The following is an 18,105-nucleotide window of genomic DNA, read 5'->3' as shown; positions in this document are numbered from 1 at the left end:
GTAAAGGTTGGACAGGTTGGATTTGCTTAGTCTGGAAAATAAGGCTGGACCAGGAATGGACAAAAAGATATGGTACACTCCAAATTTACAGACAGCTGCTAGAAGCTGGTAAACCTCTGCTTTTCTCGGCCATCGAGGTTAAGGTAAGAATTGCTAAGTTCACTTGAGCTGAGGAATGGTTGAATTCAATACGCTGGTTGTAATTAAAATCTGGAGCAACAGCAATTGTGATTCCCCCAAAATTGGGGATTTTAAGGATTTAGACAAACACAAACTGGAGGCCACATTAGGAAGAAGACAAAGACGAGAAAGCCTCTACTAGTCTGCTTTAGCTTTATAAATACAAATAGCTCTATAAATATCCATGAGCTGTACATAACAGTAGCAAGTCCAGCTCAACATCTACTACTTTCCACCCCAGAACAAGGCCTCCATTTCCCTGAGGTCAGTTAACACGGCATGGCTAACCAGAAGCTCAAAAAAGGCCCGTGAGACCGAGGCAGTGAAAAGGATTTAAGAAAAAAGCAACATCTGGAAACGCACTAGGCATTCAAGCATCTGACTCATGAAATCAAGAAAGGCTGGTACTTAAATCACCAGACCATCCCTCCCTTCGCAGTACTTGTCCCCCAAATTCCTCCCCAAATTGTGCCTCAAACCACAAGAATATCCTTAACTCAAGGGCTCAGAAAGAACAACATCTCAATGCTTTAACTGTAAAGCATTTCTGAGCAAAGCTTGTAAAACCAAAGAAACAGCTGCAGCGGGCACAGTTAGAAGAATGGAAAAACACAAACGGAGAACTTTCGCCCCCAGGCTCGGCTTTTAGCACCTGCTACTTGAGCCCACGTCCACCTTCTCCGCACAGCCGCCAGCAGAAACACGTGCAGCCGACTGCTGGCACGCTCGGCTCAAACACCTTCAAAGCAAACCCACACTTGTCCAGGCCATCGGTAAACCCTTCGCAGAGGAAGGAAACAGGAAAGAAAAGAAAAAAAGCTCTCCATAAATCAAAGAATACGAAGCATCCCGAGTCCTTTTAAACCTCTGGCCAAAGACACACACGCAAAAAGTAAACTATCCTTCTCGCCTTACTGGAAATGTTCCTCTCCTGCTGCCCTATAAAACGTTTACAATTGTATATGCTATGAACAATACGTCCTGTACCCCTGCCCGAGCACACGGTAATGAAGTGTTTGACGAGCGAGGCAGCGGCCCTGTGGCCAAGTGCCTTCCCCTCGAACAGAGTGTCTTGCCAGCCTCGCACCTTCCAAGCATAGCTCCTCCGAGAGCAGTTGCACCGAAGGAAGCAAGAAACAAATCAAGCTGCAAGGAGTTCAGGCCGGTAGCATTTGCATCCGACGTGCCTTGATTAGACCTACCCGCACCAGCGCCTTGCCAGCGTGGGGCAGTAGGATTTTTCTACCTGCTTGACCCAGGCAGCGAGAGGTGGAGCTGGAGAAGCCCTGCGAGAAGTGGGTATGCAGGACATTTTACTGTGGGGCAGAGAGAAGGAAAAACAGATCATCCCCTACTGCCTGTAGGCATGAAACCACACCTCGGTGTTGGGATTCGGGGCACCGCTCTGTGCGGCTTTAAGTACTGCTCCCTCCAAAGCACACCTGCCGCAAAAAGAAATCGTGTAAACACACAGGGCTCCAACTCCACCATCTTCTCCCCCCAGTGAATTAACCGGGCTGCTCTGGTTTTTGCTTTTCTCAAGTTAGATCTCCCTGCGACGTCGTGGGGCTCAGAAAAGGGGGAGAAAGCTACGTGAGTTAAAAAAATCGACCCCAAACCCCCTTGATTTTTAACAAAGCATCCCAGCTTTCGATAACATCTTCATCAAGTATTTATTGAGTCAATTAAGCTCTCAGCAGTGCCCCAGGGAGAGGCCAGGCTGTCTCAGCCAGGTCCTGCTCAGAGCAGATTGCTTCATTAGGCCACTTCAGAATCAAAATACATAAAAACACCATTAACCCTTCACAAGCCAGGGAAAACTAAAACCAACAAGGAGACATTATTTCCCCCCAATCCTTTTCTTCTTTGTCTCTTCTATTTGAAATAGGAAGTTGTTGTTTGAGTTGGTTTTTTTTTAATCTGGGAAAAAAGTTGGCACATATCTAATTGCTGAAACGGAGTCAAAAGAAGAAAGAGAGATGCAGTTAAAATAATGTTGCAATTGTTATCAAAGCACAGAGTGCTTCCTTCATTCTCGCGGCTGTTTTTGGAAGAATGCTCCTTCTAGAAGATGGAAAAAAAATTTTGTTTGGGACAGAGATTCAAAGCCGGATCCAAAATTTCCAGGTGCTTGGAGACAACTGAATTGAGGTCCATTTCCAAGTTGATTTTTATTTACTTTACATACACACACGAAGACACACACAGTCCCGAAGATGGCTTTTGCTGACATACCACAGGCCCATGAGTTCTACTGCTCCTTGCAGCTACAATACAAATAGCCAAATCCAGAGACAAGGAGGAAGATGCCATAGGGTTGGTTCCCCTATATACAAACTCTGTTGCTGGCTTTTAGGCTGGGGTACACACTTGCACCACCACGAGAGAGACAGGACCTCTGCTGCCACGTACCTGGGCCTGCCAGCACAGCCCCTCGATGAGTGGTTGCAAAGGTCCTTCCCTAAATGTGCCCGAATCAACTCCCCTAAGTAACAAGCCAGAACAGCGAATGGATTTAGTTGCTCCAGCTGCGCTGATATTGCAGTTTTGGCAGGTCGCTTCTGCCAGCAAAACACGGAGGTGCTGCCCAAGCCCGGAGTGGTAAGCTACCTGCCAGCTACGAAGCCAAAGGAAAGTGGGAGCAGCCGCGCTGGGAACAGCTTTAGCATAAACCTTCCCGGCTTCTCTTGGCGCCTGAAGAGCACGAGCCAACCCTCGGCTTTAATGTCTTTTTCAGAGATAATGCAGGGAGGGAACAGGCAGCCTCCGCAGCAAACGCCTGCCCACGCACGGCCACGTCCTACCCCAGGATACCCCCTACGCCGGGTGACACATGTACAGCCCAGCTTTGCGCCGACCCCCGGTGCGACCTGGCACCCAGATGAGGTCTGGCTCACCATCTCGGCTGCCGGACACGGCCCCTGCGGGGCTCCAGACGGCCAGGGCTGGGCAGAATTGCTTGCCCATGGGCAGCGTGTTCCCAGCACGCCCAGGGCTGCAGGTGCTTGCCTGCCCGAGTGGGCCGGTTTACTTAGGGACATTTAAGAGGGTCAGGCAATACTACATGCCGGTGGCACTTTCAAGTCAAGAGGATCACAGAGGCTGCCAAGGGTCTTTGTTTTTGCCAGTTCTGCTGGCACAGAGATCAAGGAAGAAATAAGAGAAAAAACAGAAAAAAACCCACCCAGCAAGCAACTCCCTGAAGCTATGAGCTCCTTGACTCACACCAGCAGTTGCACAAGTGCCCGCGACACCTGGCCTGACATCGACAGGCTCCAGCACAGAGCCCCGAAGCCAAGATGACAGCAAGAAGGCAAGGGCAGCCTGGGGTTGCGCACGGGGGTGACCCCCAGCAATAGCCCACCCGGACCCATCTTGTGCAACGGCCAGGCACCGTGCAGCATCCCTGCCGAAGGAGGGACGGGGACGTGCTGCAAGAGCAACCTGCAGCACCCTTTGGACCAGCGCAGATGTCCAGAATGCTGAAGGGACCCCAGGCTTGGCTGCAAGGACCCTCTGTCGCCTCATTAAATCAACAACCCAGGACCTTTGTCAATCACAGGCCATGGATATCGGTCCGAGAAGTTTTCACTTGGTGGGGCTGGAAGCTGAACGAGCCCCCGGCGTGAGGGCTAATGAAACCGGCCACACTGCTGAACCGTTACCTCTCAACACACACAGCGAAACAGGGATGGGGGGGGACACAAAACCTGATGGCACGGAGAGCTGGGAAAGAACAGAGGGGAGGCCACGGCAATGTGACAGTCGCCCTGGAGACCGGAGGCCCTGTTGCTGATGGTGGTTTTTACCTCTGCAGGGAGCAACCCCCATAGCAGCCAGCTCTGAGACCGCTTCAGGGGCCAGGGAAACACATCCTGCTCCCCCCAGCCTTGCATCTCCCGTCAAAGGTGCACTGAATGTGCAGGACAGCGTTGGAAAGGATAAATTCTGGAATAACCTGCAGCCCTGCAGGCTCCAGCTGCCTGCACAGGATGCAGCACCATTCACGTCAACTGCATCCTTCCTGTACCCACCCTGGAATGTGGCATCGGCTTCCTCCACGTGCCGCTGCCATACCTTGCCCAGATCATTTCCATAGGGAAGCAGGGCCACCTGTGTCGAGGCGTTTGCTCTTTAGATTGGGACCTAGCCACACTGTTTATCCAAACCCTAACAGACTGAACCCCCTGCCAAAATCCAGGCTGCAACAAGAATTCAGATGCTCCAGACCTAGGGCTGACAGGATGAAGACTATCGTGCTTCTGTGGCCTTGCCCAGCTCTTGACACCCGGCAACGCTTGGCAAGATCTGGCACCTCAAATCAAAGACAATCCCTTGCTGCTACAGCCTTCCTAGGACCGCTCGGCCCCGTTTTAGTGTACATGTTCAAAGCCTGTCCTGTGCACTGCCCAAGTGCCCCTTCTCTCCTCTGCTCCCACCCCAGGGCTCAGTATCCCTCACTGCAGCACCCAAGAGCCAGGCTCCCTGCAAGAACACTCAGCTCAGGGGTGGATCTGAGCTCACACAGACTTTCCTTTCCCGTGCTAGTTCAGCAGTGGCTGAAACCTTGGGAGAACCAGCTCAAGAGAGGAAACCCTACAAGGAAAACAAGCCAAAGTTAGCCAGACTCGCAAAGGGAACCAGAGCTAGAAAAACTTGCAAGAAACCGCCCTCATAAAAGCCTAACAGTCATCTGTAATTAGTCTCAAAGCATCCCTGGTTCTCCATCCACACCTCACACAGACTGGAACATCACCTCCCCAAATCCACCCACTTTGCCAAGGAATGACGGGACAGGGGACAAAGCCTGGAGGAGCACCAGAGCGACCCAAAGAGAACAGCAAGCCAAGCGGTGCTGAGCTCCCGGGTAAGGCAGGGATGCTTTGCATTTATTTTAACTCGTGCTTGGTGGAACGTGACACCATCAAAGCTGCCTGCGTAGGTCCACACACTCCCTTATATACACACAGGCGCTTCCGAGCCCCGGCACGGACTCTGTGCCCCAGCCCCGCACAGGTTACAGGGTGCAGACAGCCTTCCCACCTTCCCAGCTTTCTGTTGTGATGCATGGGAAGGAGCTGGGAAAAGCATACGCACCTGGATCTGCATCTAAAATCCTCCCAGGTTCATCCCCGGGATCCTGGCACTCTGCCGAGACTCCCGTCCAGAAGGGGAGCAGATGTGGGCTTGGGAGAACCCCAGCAGCAGCTGAAGGGCACAGCTGGTACCCGGTGGCTGTCACCCTGGCTCCGCGGCTGCCCCCGGCTCGTCGCGGCACTGGTAGATCCCTGACCTAGTGACCATCGTGCCGTCGGGGACGGACTGAGGGCAGGGCGCGGGGTCACAGCCATGGCATGGTTCGTGTGCTTGCCATGTATTTTTAACGCTGCTTTGACTCACGAGGCTCTAAAAAGCACATGGATTCTCCAAATGCTTTTTAGCTCTTCCACCAAACACCCCCGGAGCTCAGAATAGCCCCATCTACTCCCCTTTGCAAAAAAGTCCCTGTTGCAGCCTCCCCAGGAAAGAGAGGAGATCTGCGTTTCCAGCTCGTGGGAGGGAAGCGAGAGCCGGACAGAGGAGGGGTGCGGAAGCGGAGCAGGGCAGCGGGTTTGTTTACAGGCACAGCCCCAGCGCGTGGAGAGGCTGCTGGAAGCAATCCTCGGCCCCAGGGTCGTCCCTGCTCCCAGCGAGCCTCCCGGCCCCTCCGCCTCTCCCCTCCACCCATCTCTCCTTTCGGCTCCAAAAAAGGATCGCTCCCTGTTACATAATGGGATGAGTGCCGCACGGATGCGGGCTTGCACACACGGCCTCCCTTTTACTTAACAATACCTTTTTCGGTCATACAGCCTTCCTCTCCCCTGCTGCCACTAAACTGACAGTTGGGGGAGACAGATAGCGCCTGGCTTCAGCTATTTCAGCTACGGAGAAGAGGGGAAAGAGGACTGTGGTGGGATGCTCTGTGCGGAGAATGGCAAATGGAGAAGGATAAGGAGATCCCATAATCAGCAACAGTGCGGTCACAGCAATCACTCGATGTTACCGCAGGGGATGCTGTGGGGACTGCAAGCCCAAGGGAGAAAGTCCCCAAAGGAGAGGGGGATTGGCTCTCCGGAGAAGCTGGACCTTGTTCTTGGTGTTTTTCTGTTGATTCTGCTCTGGGATGAGGCGCTCACGGTGCAGAGCAGTAGCAATGCCCGTGAAGGCAGCTGCGAGAAGGCTGCAGGAGCAGCGTGCTCCTCACCAAACACAAGCTCGCAGAGGAGTATCCACCCAGCAGCAACCCCCTTCCTAACACCCAAAACACAGCTAGGACACCTCCTTTCCACCACTCACCACCTAACCCAGCCACTGACGGGAACAGAGAAGGACCTCATCTCGTGGAGGGATGTTTCCCACTCGTACTTTGTGACCAGCAATGGTTACAGACAGGATGTGTGCCCATCTGCTGCCCCATGTTTGTCCGCCTGTTCTCAGAGGCAGGAGCACGATGCCTTGAATAGCACATGCTCCCAGAACAGCTTCTGGTATTTTCTCCACCTGTAAAGGGTACCCAGACACGGTGCCAGCCAGAACGCCAGTGCCAGGGCTGCGGCAGGTCTGGCCGAGCAGCGATCAAGTTGCAAATACTTAAATGGAAGAGAAATGCCACCAAATCCACGCTGTGTCCCTGGATAGGCAGCTGGCAGCAGGTCTGAGCTAGAGACTTCTTGATCTGCTTGGGACAGCAGTGGCCACCTGGGCCAGCCATGAGTAGAAGTCTCAGCCACCCTTCTGTATGGCTTAGGGACAGGGTGCAATGGCAAGCCAGGACAGAGCCCTCCCCCCCCCCCTTCCCAATTCTCCTCAGCTGTGGAGGTAACTACATGCCTTATCTTAAATGTCCGTCTCGGGCATCATCGGAACTCTGCTCTTGTACCAGATCACAGCTTTCACGACAGGCAGACACCAATTGCTCTCAGGGCAGTTCCTGTGCCCATTGCGGTATCCTGCTGAGCCCCAGCCCTCCACATGGGCTTCCGGGATCAGTAAAAACCTGCCACCCTTGATTCGAGATAGGAGAACCTCCACCCTAACACTCCCCTCTTTCAGGAGGCTGAAGCACTGTCCCAAGCACAGCCTTCTGGGTTGGGGTGGCAACTACAGCAGCAGAAAAAGGAGAGGAGAGCGCTCCCGGCAGCGATCCATGAGCAACACCATTCTCCTGGCAATGGGTCAGTTCACACTGTGCAACTCCTTCTCCTGTTCCCTTCACACCAGACCTGTGGACTCCTGACTGTCGCAGAACAAGAGCAGAGTCAGCGTCAAGATGTGAATTTCAGCACACGCACGTACAGAACCAGGGACACAGGGTTAGCTCAAAAGGTTGTATTTGCACCCTGTCCTGATCGCAACACCAAGGAGTCACGGGACTTCCCAACATCACCTCCAGCCAAAGGTTTGCCTGCAGTACACGTGGGTTCACCCAGACCTGTTGAAGCAGAGCAGCTACAAACACGGTCACCCTCATGCTGCTCCACTAGCACAACTTGCGGAGCTCCTCCACCTTCCAGAGCCAGGCATGAGCTGTGCGTATGACGGCTTCTCTAGTGGAAAATACCAATGCCACGTGTTGGTGCTGCAGCCTCCCCGGGTGACCGGGACACAGCTTATTAGGAGGTGATGACGTGCATATTCAAGTCCTCATACCTCTGTGCTTACACACAAGGATTGGGTTCCAGCTTATTCCCCAAGAGACCAGAGCCCATTTTGGAGAGATGGGAGCAACATCCACCTCCTCCCACCCAAGGAAACAGACTCGGGAATGATGGCCAGCAGCCCCCCTGACCTCAAAGCGCTCCAGCAACCTCTGCTGAGGGCAGCTTAAATTACCAGGTCGGTTATAATGTGCTGCCCTGCACATTCTGACACTGGCTTTGAATGCCTGTGAGGGAAGAAAGGGCGCAGGAGTAGGAAAAGCACTGCTCCGAGGCTCCCCCTAGCCAAAGTCCTTCTGGGAAGGCTTTCCTTTTACTCTAAAGGACCATATCCTCAGCTAGTGATAGTCACCAACCCACACAAGAAAACAGAAATGCTCTGTTTGTGTGTCTTGGCCTGGTGCCTTACCACACAGAGGCACTGGCCTCAGAAAAGTTTGGCAAGTACATACCAGCTGGAAAGGAAGTCTTTCCCTAATACATCTGTGGGTCACTGCCCAAGGCACAAGCGCTACTGGCCCACTGCAGATCAGAGAGGGGTGCATCAGGCCCTGGGAGGCCACACTCCGAGCTGTTACTTGACAAGTCGCTGTTCCCTGTGCCTGTTTATTCTCCTTTTGAAGAAAGAACAAGCTGAGCCCCTGGGCACCGAGAGACCAGGAGGCCAGCAGAGGCCAGTCTCTCCCTGGAGAGCCAACGAGCTGGGCACTCTCACCCTTTCCTGAGGCAAGAAGCCTTCCATTCCCAGGGCTGGATCCTTACTTTCCCCTGTTGTTAAAGAAGAGGAGGCTGCCCGCCAGAGTTACGTTGCTGCTCACAGGGAAAACAGCTCCTAGTGCAAACCTCTGAGATGTTTACTCTACATACATGTGACATCTTCTTTACAGAACCTTGTTGTTCGATGCGATGGAAAGCATTTATCTGCATTCAGGCAAGAGCTCCATTTTAGACTCTAACTCTAAAGGAGAGCTGCGCGGTTCGTCGCTGAGGCCTTACCTTTGAATGAGGGTCCCGAAGAGCAGATGGAAGACCTTCTGGATGTTCTCCGTGCACAGCCAGCTCCAGTGATCCATCAGCAGCAGACGAAGCACGTCCAGGGCCAGGTCAGCCAAAGCTGTCTCAGAGTCTGCCAGGAGGAAGAGGAGGGTCAGATGAAGCAAGGAGCAAGGAGTTTTAAACTAAGGGAGGGCAGATTTAGATTTAAGGATTTAAGAAAGGATTTAAGAAAGACACCTTTTACAATGAGGGTGGTGAAGCACTGGAACAAGTTGCCCAGAGAGGTAGTGGAGGCCCCATCCCTGGCAACATTCAAGGTCAGGTTGGACGGGGCTCTGAGCACCCTGATCTAGTGAAAGATGTCCCTGCTCTTGCAGGGGGGTTGGACTAGATGGCCTGTAAAGGTCCCTTCCAATCCAAAGCATTCTATGATTCTGTGAAGAAACCAAATCAGCACCTAAGCAAACCTGGTGGAAAGCATCATCCAAAACTCACTCTTCTCCCCAACAGCCTGCTTGACGCTCTCCTCCTCAGCCTAGCACCTTGTGCCACACGCAAACGATCTGCTGCGGCACAGCCAGCCTGGGGAGCCTGCCCTCCCCGGCTCCTGTCCTGATCGCGCTTTTTCGTTTCCACTTTCATCCAAGCAGCCCCAACCTCCCTACCAAGGGGTGCACCAGACCAGAACGTGGCTGCTCCAAGGGCTCAGTTCCTTCTCAGGTAAGCCAAGGCATTATCAAACCCCTGTCCCCACATGGGGATGGCAGTGTGCCCAAAACAGGTGAGAAAGAAGGCAGTGACTGTAGCCAGGAGAAAGGTACATAGCTGAGGACTATCTTCCTAGTCTTCACCAACACTTTCCCCTTTTCGAACGTGTAGTTTCCCAGGCACAAGCTTCAGATCCGTGTCTGCAGGCTGCCATCGTGTGGCAAGTCCGAGTCTCAGCAGGAAGACGGATGAGCCACATCTGGATAAACCAGATGCATCAGTTCAGACAAAAACCCACACACATGCCCACATATCCCTGGTGACACAGATCCGGGACAGCAAAAACTCTCTCTCATCCTCAGGAGGATGTCAAAGCCTACAGCAGAAACACATTCTACTTGCTAGAGAATTACTTTTATGCTGCTTGGCCCCAAAGCATCATAGCTGTTACGCAGAACAAGCTTATTAATGTACCACAAACCTGCCTGAGACAACCACTCCTAGGCCAGCGCCCCAACCTGAGGCTACTGCGTCGGCTCTGTTGGCAGAGTGAGCTCCTGCACAGCAGCTTCCCCTACTCTGACCTTCCCTGATGCCTGATCTTTCAACCACTCTCTGCCTACAGAGAGCCAACGAGACTGTTCCCACAGGATTTACTGCTGGAAATAAAGAGGAGAGGGATTCTGGACCCCAGCACTTCTCTCTCCCTGCTGCTTACAAGCTGGACTAATTAACTCCAGGCCATTTCACTTGGAAAAGACAGGGCATGCGACTGGATTTGGCCCCTCTTGCTCTGGGCCGTGCACAAGTTATTCCTCACTTGCTTTGCCCTTTGAGACTTGACTTCCCTGTGCAAAAAAATGGAGCAGGCCGTTCAGCTTCACCCCATACCAAGAGCATCGTCAGCAAGTTCTGTTTATTCCCGTAGTGTCCAAGTCCCCTTCCTCAGAGAGCTGCTGGCCAACCTCTTCTGAGAAGTCACCCAGTGAGCAGATATAGACACCGGTTGCCTTTTTAGCCAGCCGCTCCCCAGACATTCATTCCCCGTAATACCCTGCCAGACCAGCCTGCCCTGTCTCGGCTCTGAAGCATCACAGACCTGCAGGCATTTGACCGTCATTTACGTTAAATTTCCTTAAGAGTTCAGCTAACTTGGCCTTGTACCTCTTGTGCTCCGTGCAGAGCACTGGCCTCCATTTCCAGTCCTGCTCCCCAGCAGCCCCAAAACAACCGCAGGCGTGTGTTGAAAGATTATAGGCAAAGCTGGTAGCACAGGCTAGGTTTCAGAATACCAGACCCATCCTGTCACAAGCACATGCTTTCAGTCAGAGCTTGCCAAACTTGAACCACTGGAGTGAAATTTTTGGAAAGTTCCAGCTGATACAGCTCAGCTATTCCAAGAAAAAGATTAGAGAACATATTTATCGCGTTCAGGATAATCTTGTAACCGGTCCTCAGACCATAACACCCCTGGGCTTCAGAGGAGGGATTTATAATCAGAAAGGGAACATCATTCCTTGAACTGGGATTACCTATTTGCTATTCCCACCAAACCTATCCAAACTTAACTGAATCTCACAAGGTCCTTTTATAGTGCATGGACATATCGAGGCTAACTTGAGAATACCAAGAAACCGTAATTTGGCCATTTTTCAGTTTCTAAGAGCTGGCTTTTACAACATTGGCAGTTTAAGCAGTGTGCCCTTAAGAAACTTATTTCCGCAGTAGCTGTACTGAGTACACTACAGTGAAGATCTGCAGTGACACGACTGAGCCAAGGCCCAATTTCATTCCAATAGCAATAAAGACCAGAGCAATCACCTAACAGGACTGGCAAAACTCAAGTTTGCCTTCCCTTTAATCAAGGGGCAACAGGCAGGAGGCCAGGTCCTCATACTGAAGACCTTGCAAGCTGAGCCTGCAGATGTTGGAGCTGTTGCAGGGCCAAGGGAGATAGGGTGAAGCACTAATAGAGGGGCTGAGCTCACCAGAGTCTGTGTCCGGATGTGCCCCCTGCTCTGATGTGCCCAGCGCATCCATATTGTCCCGCACGGAGCTTTCCTTAGCTTCTCTGCCTCCCTCGCCTTCGGGAGCTTTGCTGGGGACTGCCTCCAGCAGCTTCTCCTGCTTCTGGATGAAGGACTCCATAGCAGCCAGCGACAGGGTGCCAGAGACCTACAAAAGCACCGGTGTATTAGTACCCCAGCGGTGAGCTGCACACAGCCAGAGTTGAACAGATATAAGAGATCTCCAGTACCCAGACAGCCTCCCACCACCTGGTTTGCACCTTGCTGTAGCCAACAGCACAACTAGGGCTGCTTATTGCCTTTCTGCAAAGACCCGTCACGCGGGAACAAGGCTGCAGCAGCCACAACCCCCGTCCACCTGGATTATTCCACGCCAGCACCCAAACAGGGCAATGATTAGGATTGTGAAAGGATTGCAAGAGGGATCTGAACTTACGGCGCTGCCCTCCCTGATAGAGTACACGATCCTGTCATGCGCTTCACTCACACTCAGCACTGGAGCAATTTTACTGGACGAGAACCTCAGCCTGGACCTGAAGGGGAGAGACACGGCACAGTCAGGGTTTTCTCCACAAGCTGTGAGCGATGACTTTCCCAGCCTCAGCCAAGAGCCTGGACCAGCCTCAGCCAAGAGCCTGGACCAACTACCTTTGTCCAGTGTCATGTCCAAGCTAAGAGTCTTATTAGGCCTAAAGTCGTTCAAAAAAGCATCTTCCCCCAGGATAACTCAGAGGTGGCAGTAAAACCATGCAACAAAAGCATTAAAGCACTTTTCCTCAACTACACATGGGTCTAGCCAAGGCTTTCCAACATCCATCACACACATACACCTTCTTCGGCAGGTATGTTACATATAAGTTTACGTGCAGATGTAGGCATTTCTGTTCAGCGAGGTGTGAGCATTGCGGCGTACGCAGGGACGTGTTCAGAAAGGCCTCTAAGATTAAACATACTCAGCAGGATTGTGAAATCCAATTATAAACACGCACACACAGAAAGGAGGATACGAAAGGGCGTTTGGGATTGTGGGACAAATTGTAAAATAGCTTGTTTATCATTAAGGAATGTCCTTTTCAGCCAAGATGCTTCAAAACTTGTACTTTTTTGGTTTGTCTTTTTGTCCAAAGCAGCTTTTTCTAGCAAAACATCTCTTTTCCAGAAAAAAAGCCATGCTTGTGCAGAAACCTTCTCTTCTTCTGTAAGGGAAGAATCGCTGATGAGCACAACGGGGCTCGTCACTGCCAGCAACACCAAATAAACACTTGGTGAGCAACCTACATGCAATGACCCTAAACACTACTCCTAAATAAATATTCAAATGTTTGCTGGGCAAGGCAGCATCCCACTCCGCAAAACACACAGGAAAGGCAGGAGTGAACCTTCAGCTAGGCAACGTATAGCTGTATTTTGCAGCGACTCACCACATACATAGGTCACGCACAGGTTTAAGGGTAAAAAGCAATTCTCCAGGAGCATCAACATCTTTGCCGGCAAATGCCACCACCTCACGGCTCCCTCAGGAGGAAATCCACCTTCTGTGAAAACCTGAGCATTCTTAGAAAATGCTTTATCCAAACAGGAGCTCAAATACCCTTGCTCAGTATGTGAAAGAGAAAGCGATTCAGCTTTCTCAGTACGACAGCAAGGTATTACCCACAACTGGTAAAGCATCACGTCAGTATTTCCCACAATGGAGTGAGTCAGTTTATGTATGAGATCCATGTTCTGCATAAAGCACGGGGGAAGCTGAAGAAGCCCTTACTTGTTAGCCTTCTTCCCATCTGTCTGAGATTTCCCATCCACTTCAGACTCGCTAAGATCCTCTGTGGGGCTCTGGGGCTCTGACCTGGGGAATGCTGTCTTCAAGGTGTCCACAATGGCATTGACGACGATCTGCAAAAGCCAGCAGTGCCGTCAATTATTGAATATGTTCCTACTCCTGGAACAGGAATTCAGAGTTTTCAGACTTGCACGCTCTCTATTTCCCATGATGACCCCCCGGCTCTTTGAGATGGGCTCTGACTCTTCCTAGCTTTATGGCTTTCTGGGCAAGCTGAGCCCAGCTACACAGAGAGCATCCAAGTTTTTTGGCTACTACTGCAGCAGCCTTATATGTAGACATCAAAGCCCAAGAGGCATGCCTAGGTGCAGTCAAAAGTGGTTCAGATAACTAGTTTCCCACTTGTCTACCTTGTCTATCCTGGAGACAACGAAGGGCTTCTTGACGAACGCGATCCTGGCGTCGGTGTTCAGGGCGAGGAACTCCTGCACCTCCTCGCTGTTTGCAATCTCAGGGACTGCACACAATTGCTGCAAGGAAAGGTGGAGCTTTAGGTCTTTTTCGAGCCAATTTCCCAGCTTGATCACGTAAAGTGCAGGTGGAAGAGATTTGATGCGCTCCACCGTCTGTCAGGACAGAGCTGTCCTGAGCGCTGCTTTCTAGCTCACAGGGGCACACAAGCAAGTATCTCACCTTCAAGAAAGATTCTAGCAGACTTTTTCTGGCTTCCACTTTATCGCTGTCCATGTTTCCGAATGGGAGATCAGGGAACAGTTTCTTTGGGCCTTTGATATCTACAAAGGAAACAAACCCATTAGCAAGCTCGAGAAAACAGAAACAGTTGTATTAAAATCTTAATGCTCTCGTGCTTTAGACAACCACTACACACTACCCAGCGTCAGCCCAAGATAATATGCCCCTCAAACCGGGGTGGCTGAATCAGACCTTAAATCCATACAGAACTTGCGTTCTGCTGATATCATATCATCTGTACCTTTAACGTTAAAGAAGCAAGAAGACCAATTTAGCACAAGGACTCTAGATCACACAAAAAGCCCAAAAATTCTCAACAAAGCAGTTTTCCAGTCAAAACCCCAGATCTGTCAAAAACAAAGGATTATGTAGGAACGTGCTAAATTCAGTGAAGTTTTATACGTAAGTAGTATTAGAAGAAACATTTTCTTTTTAAAAAAAGCTTACGTTCAACACATATTACCCTACTTTCTTATATGCAGACAAGATGCTTGCAGACACCAGTGTTTCTATTCATTGCTAAGGTGCAAAACTACAAAAGCAAGTGTTGTGATCTGAACGGCAACAAGGAGTTTTTGAAACACTGGAATTTGCTGCCAAAAGAAATCAGTTTCTCCTCTAGCCGGCTCTGCACAAAACAAGGACACGGGCATCACAAACAGCCCAGCATCCAGAGCTGCACAGGCAGGACAGAATACCCTCAGAGCAGAGGAGCACAGACTGGGGTGAGAGGGAGAAGTATTTTCTCAGGAAGCTAATGCAGGCACTGACTTTTCAGGAACTTGCGGAGCTCTGGTTTCTCCTCCAGTCTGGTCTGGAGGTTGAGGAACTCCCGGTAACGGCGGTTCACGGTGTGGTAGGCCATTTGCTGAAGGCTGCCCACGCTCTCACCCTCCAGGGCTGTCTCATACTGAGGAGTAAGGCAACAGTCAATAATCCTGACAGACCCCAAAACAACCCTGATGTGCTGTGGTCCCTGCTGGCCCCAGTCCCCAGACCCCACGGAGGACCCATCCAGCAATTCCTCAGATTGACCCTTCCTGAGGAACAGGGGCTGCACGGCACGCGAATCCCTCACGATGAAGGGAATGGTGAAAACAGGATACAAAAGACTCAACCAGCCCCACACAACCCTTGGCCAAGAATGGCGACCCCTACTCCACACCCAAACAGCTACAGGAAAAACACTGTGCCTGATATTGCCCCGCTGCCAGACAAAATTTGTTGTCGAGCCACACACAGCACAAATCCTCATCTCCAAACACCAGCCTGTGCTCCCCTGGCAGAGAAAGATTTTGGAAAAGGGGTGACCACCCGGGCAGCCTTTACCTTGACAGTGTACAGGGTGTACGGGTGGAAGCCAGTCCCGCTGTGCTCTCGGGCAGTGATGGTCCCGGTTATCCGCAGGTTCTGGATGACGACCGGCCCGTCAGGGCTGCTGAGGGGCTCAAAGCTGAAGGTGCTGATGGAAGCTGTTGGGGAGGATGAAAGCAGGGGCAGAGTCTGCCCCGGGTCTGGGGGGCTTTGTAGTGGGGCCTCTGCTGCCCCCAGGTCTTTCCCCAAGCTGGAGGGCCTCTGCGAAGAGGACTTCTTGAGGACAGCCAGGCTTTCCTCTTCCTTCTCAACTGCCGGGTCGATCTGGATGTCAGGGCAGGAGCTCAGCGCAAAAGCAGAGGTGGGAAGCAGGCCGGCATCCGAGCTGGTGGCAATGCCCTCCTCCAGGTCCCCCATGCCATCCTCTGAAGTGGCCGGTCCCTCCAGCACAGAGGAGGTGTCCTGGAGGGGTTCATCGAGGAAATCCCCCGCAGGCGATGGTGCCAGCAGATCCGTGTCCTGGCCTGCATCAGGCGCGGGGGACTCCAGCTCCAAACCCTCGCAGGGGAAGAGGGAGCCCAGGGCTCGCGGGCGGAGGAAGGGCTCCTCTGTGTGGCACAGCCCGCTCGCCGAGGCCTCTCCCTCCTCACCAGCAGCCCCTGCCTCTCGCCCGGGCCCTTCCGTGGTCCTCGGGGAGGGGGGCAGCCTGGCAGGGGTGGCGTCCGTCTGCACCGTGAAGGGCAAGAAATCAGGCACTGGGGGTGCAGGAGGTGGCTCCTCTCCCCGGCTCTTTTTGGAGAAAGCCCCAATGAGCAGCAGGTTGATCCAGTCAGGATCGGCCATCTTCCTGATGGCCGGCAGCAGCACATTGCAGGCGACCAGCTCCACCACCATGAAGCGTCCCGTCCGTGTCTCCAGGTGGGGCCGGGGCACCAGCGCCTGCAGCAGCATCTCCACAGCAGCCCGGGCATAGCCCACCTCGGCTGCCGGGCTGCAGAGGGCAGGGTGCGGCCCCGCCAGCCGGCTGTACTCCTGCCACAGGGTCCGGCCACCCTCCAGATTGCCCCTCAGAGCCTCACGGGCCTGTAGGTAGCTCTGCAAGTGATGGCCGCAGAGGAGAAGGAGGCGGTGGGCCAGGGCTTGGCGGTCCACTTGCCCCATCCGCCGCCTCAGCTCGGTGGCCAGGCCCGTCATGGCCTTCTCCACCTCAGCCTCGAAGGCCGGCTCGCTGCTGACGGTGCGGTACCAGGAGGCAACGAAGTCTCGCACTACTTTGTGGACAGTGCCAGCGATCTCCCTCTGCAGCCGCCCCTCGGCCTCCGGGCAGTGAGGCGGGGGCCGCAGGGAGCTGACAAAGCGCTCCAGCCGCAGCCGCCGGCCAGGGGAGCTGAGGGCCCGGGGGCCCAGCCAGCCACCCAGCGCTGCCAGCGCCCCGCAGAGCAGCCCCAGTGCCCACAGGTCCAGGAGTAGCTGCAGGACCAGCAACCAGCCCAGTGTGGCCACCAGCGCCAACAGCACCCGACGGGCCCCTGATGGCCCCTGGCCCGGCATGGCGGGGCTGGGCAAGGGGAGCCACCCTGGGGCTCTGCCGGTGGCTGCCTCAATGGCCGCCGCAGCCTGAACGGCCGGACAGTGGGGTTTGTCAAAGCTCAACCAACGGGGCTCCTCACCGAGCACTGGGGCTTGTCAGAGCTCAACCGACCAGCATCCTTACCGGGCACCAGGGCCCAACGGACTGGGCTCCTCACCAGGCACTGGGGCTCGCCAGGGCCCAACGACCGGGCTCCTTTACTGGGCACCGGGGCTCAAATAACCGGGCCCCTCACAGGTACTGGGGCTCATCATGGCCCAACCGACCGGGCACCTTCACCGGGCACCAGGGCCCAACTGACCGGGCTCCTTTACTGGGCACCGTGGCTCAACTGACCGGGCCCCTCACCGGGTACCGGGGCTCATCAGGGCCCAACCGACCGGGCTCCTCCCCAGGGTCACTCTACGGGCTCCAGAGCTCATGCTGCTGCGGGGCAGCGAGCCGTGCCCAGCCGGTACGGACACAAAGAGAACCCCCCTGCCAGACTCACCGCCCACCGGGGCTGACAACCACCATCACCGCGGCAAAGCCTCCCCGGCACCGGCCGCCATTTCCGGCGCCGCTTCCGGTACCTCCCCCGCCGAGTAGAGCGGCCTGGCGACGGCCTCGCTCTTCTCTACAGCGCCCCCTTGCGGGCGGGAGGCCTCGCGGCAGGGATTTTAAAAATTCCAGAAAGTTCGCAACTCCCCGCGAGGCCAGGAAAAAAGTTCCCCAAACCCCCTCTTTATGTTTCTTCATACAGTGGAAAAAACGTGCAGCCATGCGCTGGGTTTATTTTGTAGGTGTTAAGAGCAGCAACAGTTTAGAGCGATGCAGAATTTTATTTTTATTATTATTTTTGGGGGCATGCATTTAAAAAAAAAAAAAGGATTGAATTTGTATTGCACGCATATAGAAAGAGAAAAAGTTTGCAGCTGTGCACGATTTAAAATAAAAAGAGTCTGGTGGTGGTGTGAAGAGGCAGCTCTGCTGCGTTGAAGGTGCTGAGCGCCCTGGAAAACACCTGGGCTGCGTTAACCTCATCAAGCATTACCAAAAAAAGATGAAAAACAAGAAAAA

The 18,105-nt window shown here is 53.3% G+C and overlaps 1 protein-coding gene across 6 annotated transcripts in view; it reads right to left on the bottom strand.

Moving 5' to 3' along the window:
• Positions 1-17,607, bottom strand: part of SNX19 (sorting nexin 19) — a 41,718-nt gene extending 24,111 nt beyond the window's left edge. For all 6 annotated transcript variants that reach the window (XR_012778377.1, XR_012778375.1, XR_012778376.1 and 3 more), the window contains exons 1-8: positions 15,471-17,607; positions 14,913-15,051; positions 14,082-14,182; positions 13,799-13,918; positions 13,371-13,501; positions 12,045-12,141; positions 11,570-11,756; positions 8,874-9,003 (exon numbers count right to left, since the gene is read on the bottom strand). Coding sequence is in view for 3 of the 6 variants with exons in the window: in XM_075520918.1 (XP_075377033.1) it covers positions 8,874-9,003; positions 11,570-11,756; positions 12,045-12,141; positions 13,371-13,501; positions 13,799-13,918; positions 14,082-14,182; positions 14,913-15,051; positions 15,471-17,006 (2,441 nt within the window). In the remaining 3 variants the exon portion in view is untranslated. The remainder of the gene's footprint in view (positions 1-8,873; positions 9,004-11,569; positions 11,757-12,044; positions 12,142-13,370; positions 13,502-13,798; positions 13,919-14,081; positions 14,183-14,912; positions 15,052-15,470) is intronic.
• Positions 17,608-18,105: the final 498 nt, after the last annotated feature.

Source organism: Mycteria americana, chromosome 19 (assembly GCF_035582795.1).
Source record: "Mycteria americana isolate JAX WOST 10 ecotype Jacksonville Zoo and Gardens chromosome 19, USCA_MyAme_1.0, whole genome shotgun sequence".
Taxonomy (NCBI): Eukaryota; Metazoa; Chordata; class Aves; order Ciconiiformes; family Ciconiidae; genus Mycteria; species Mycteria americana.
Note: the sequence above shows the minus strand (reverse complement) of the source record. Positions and strands in the feature narration are given on the sequence as shown.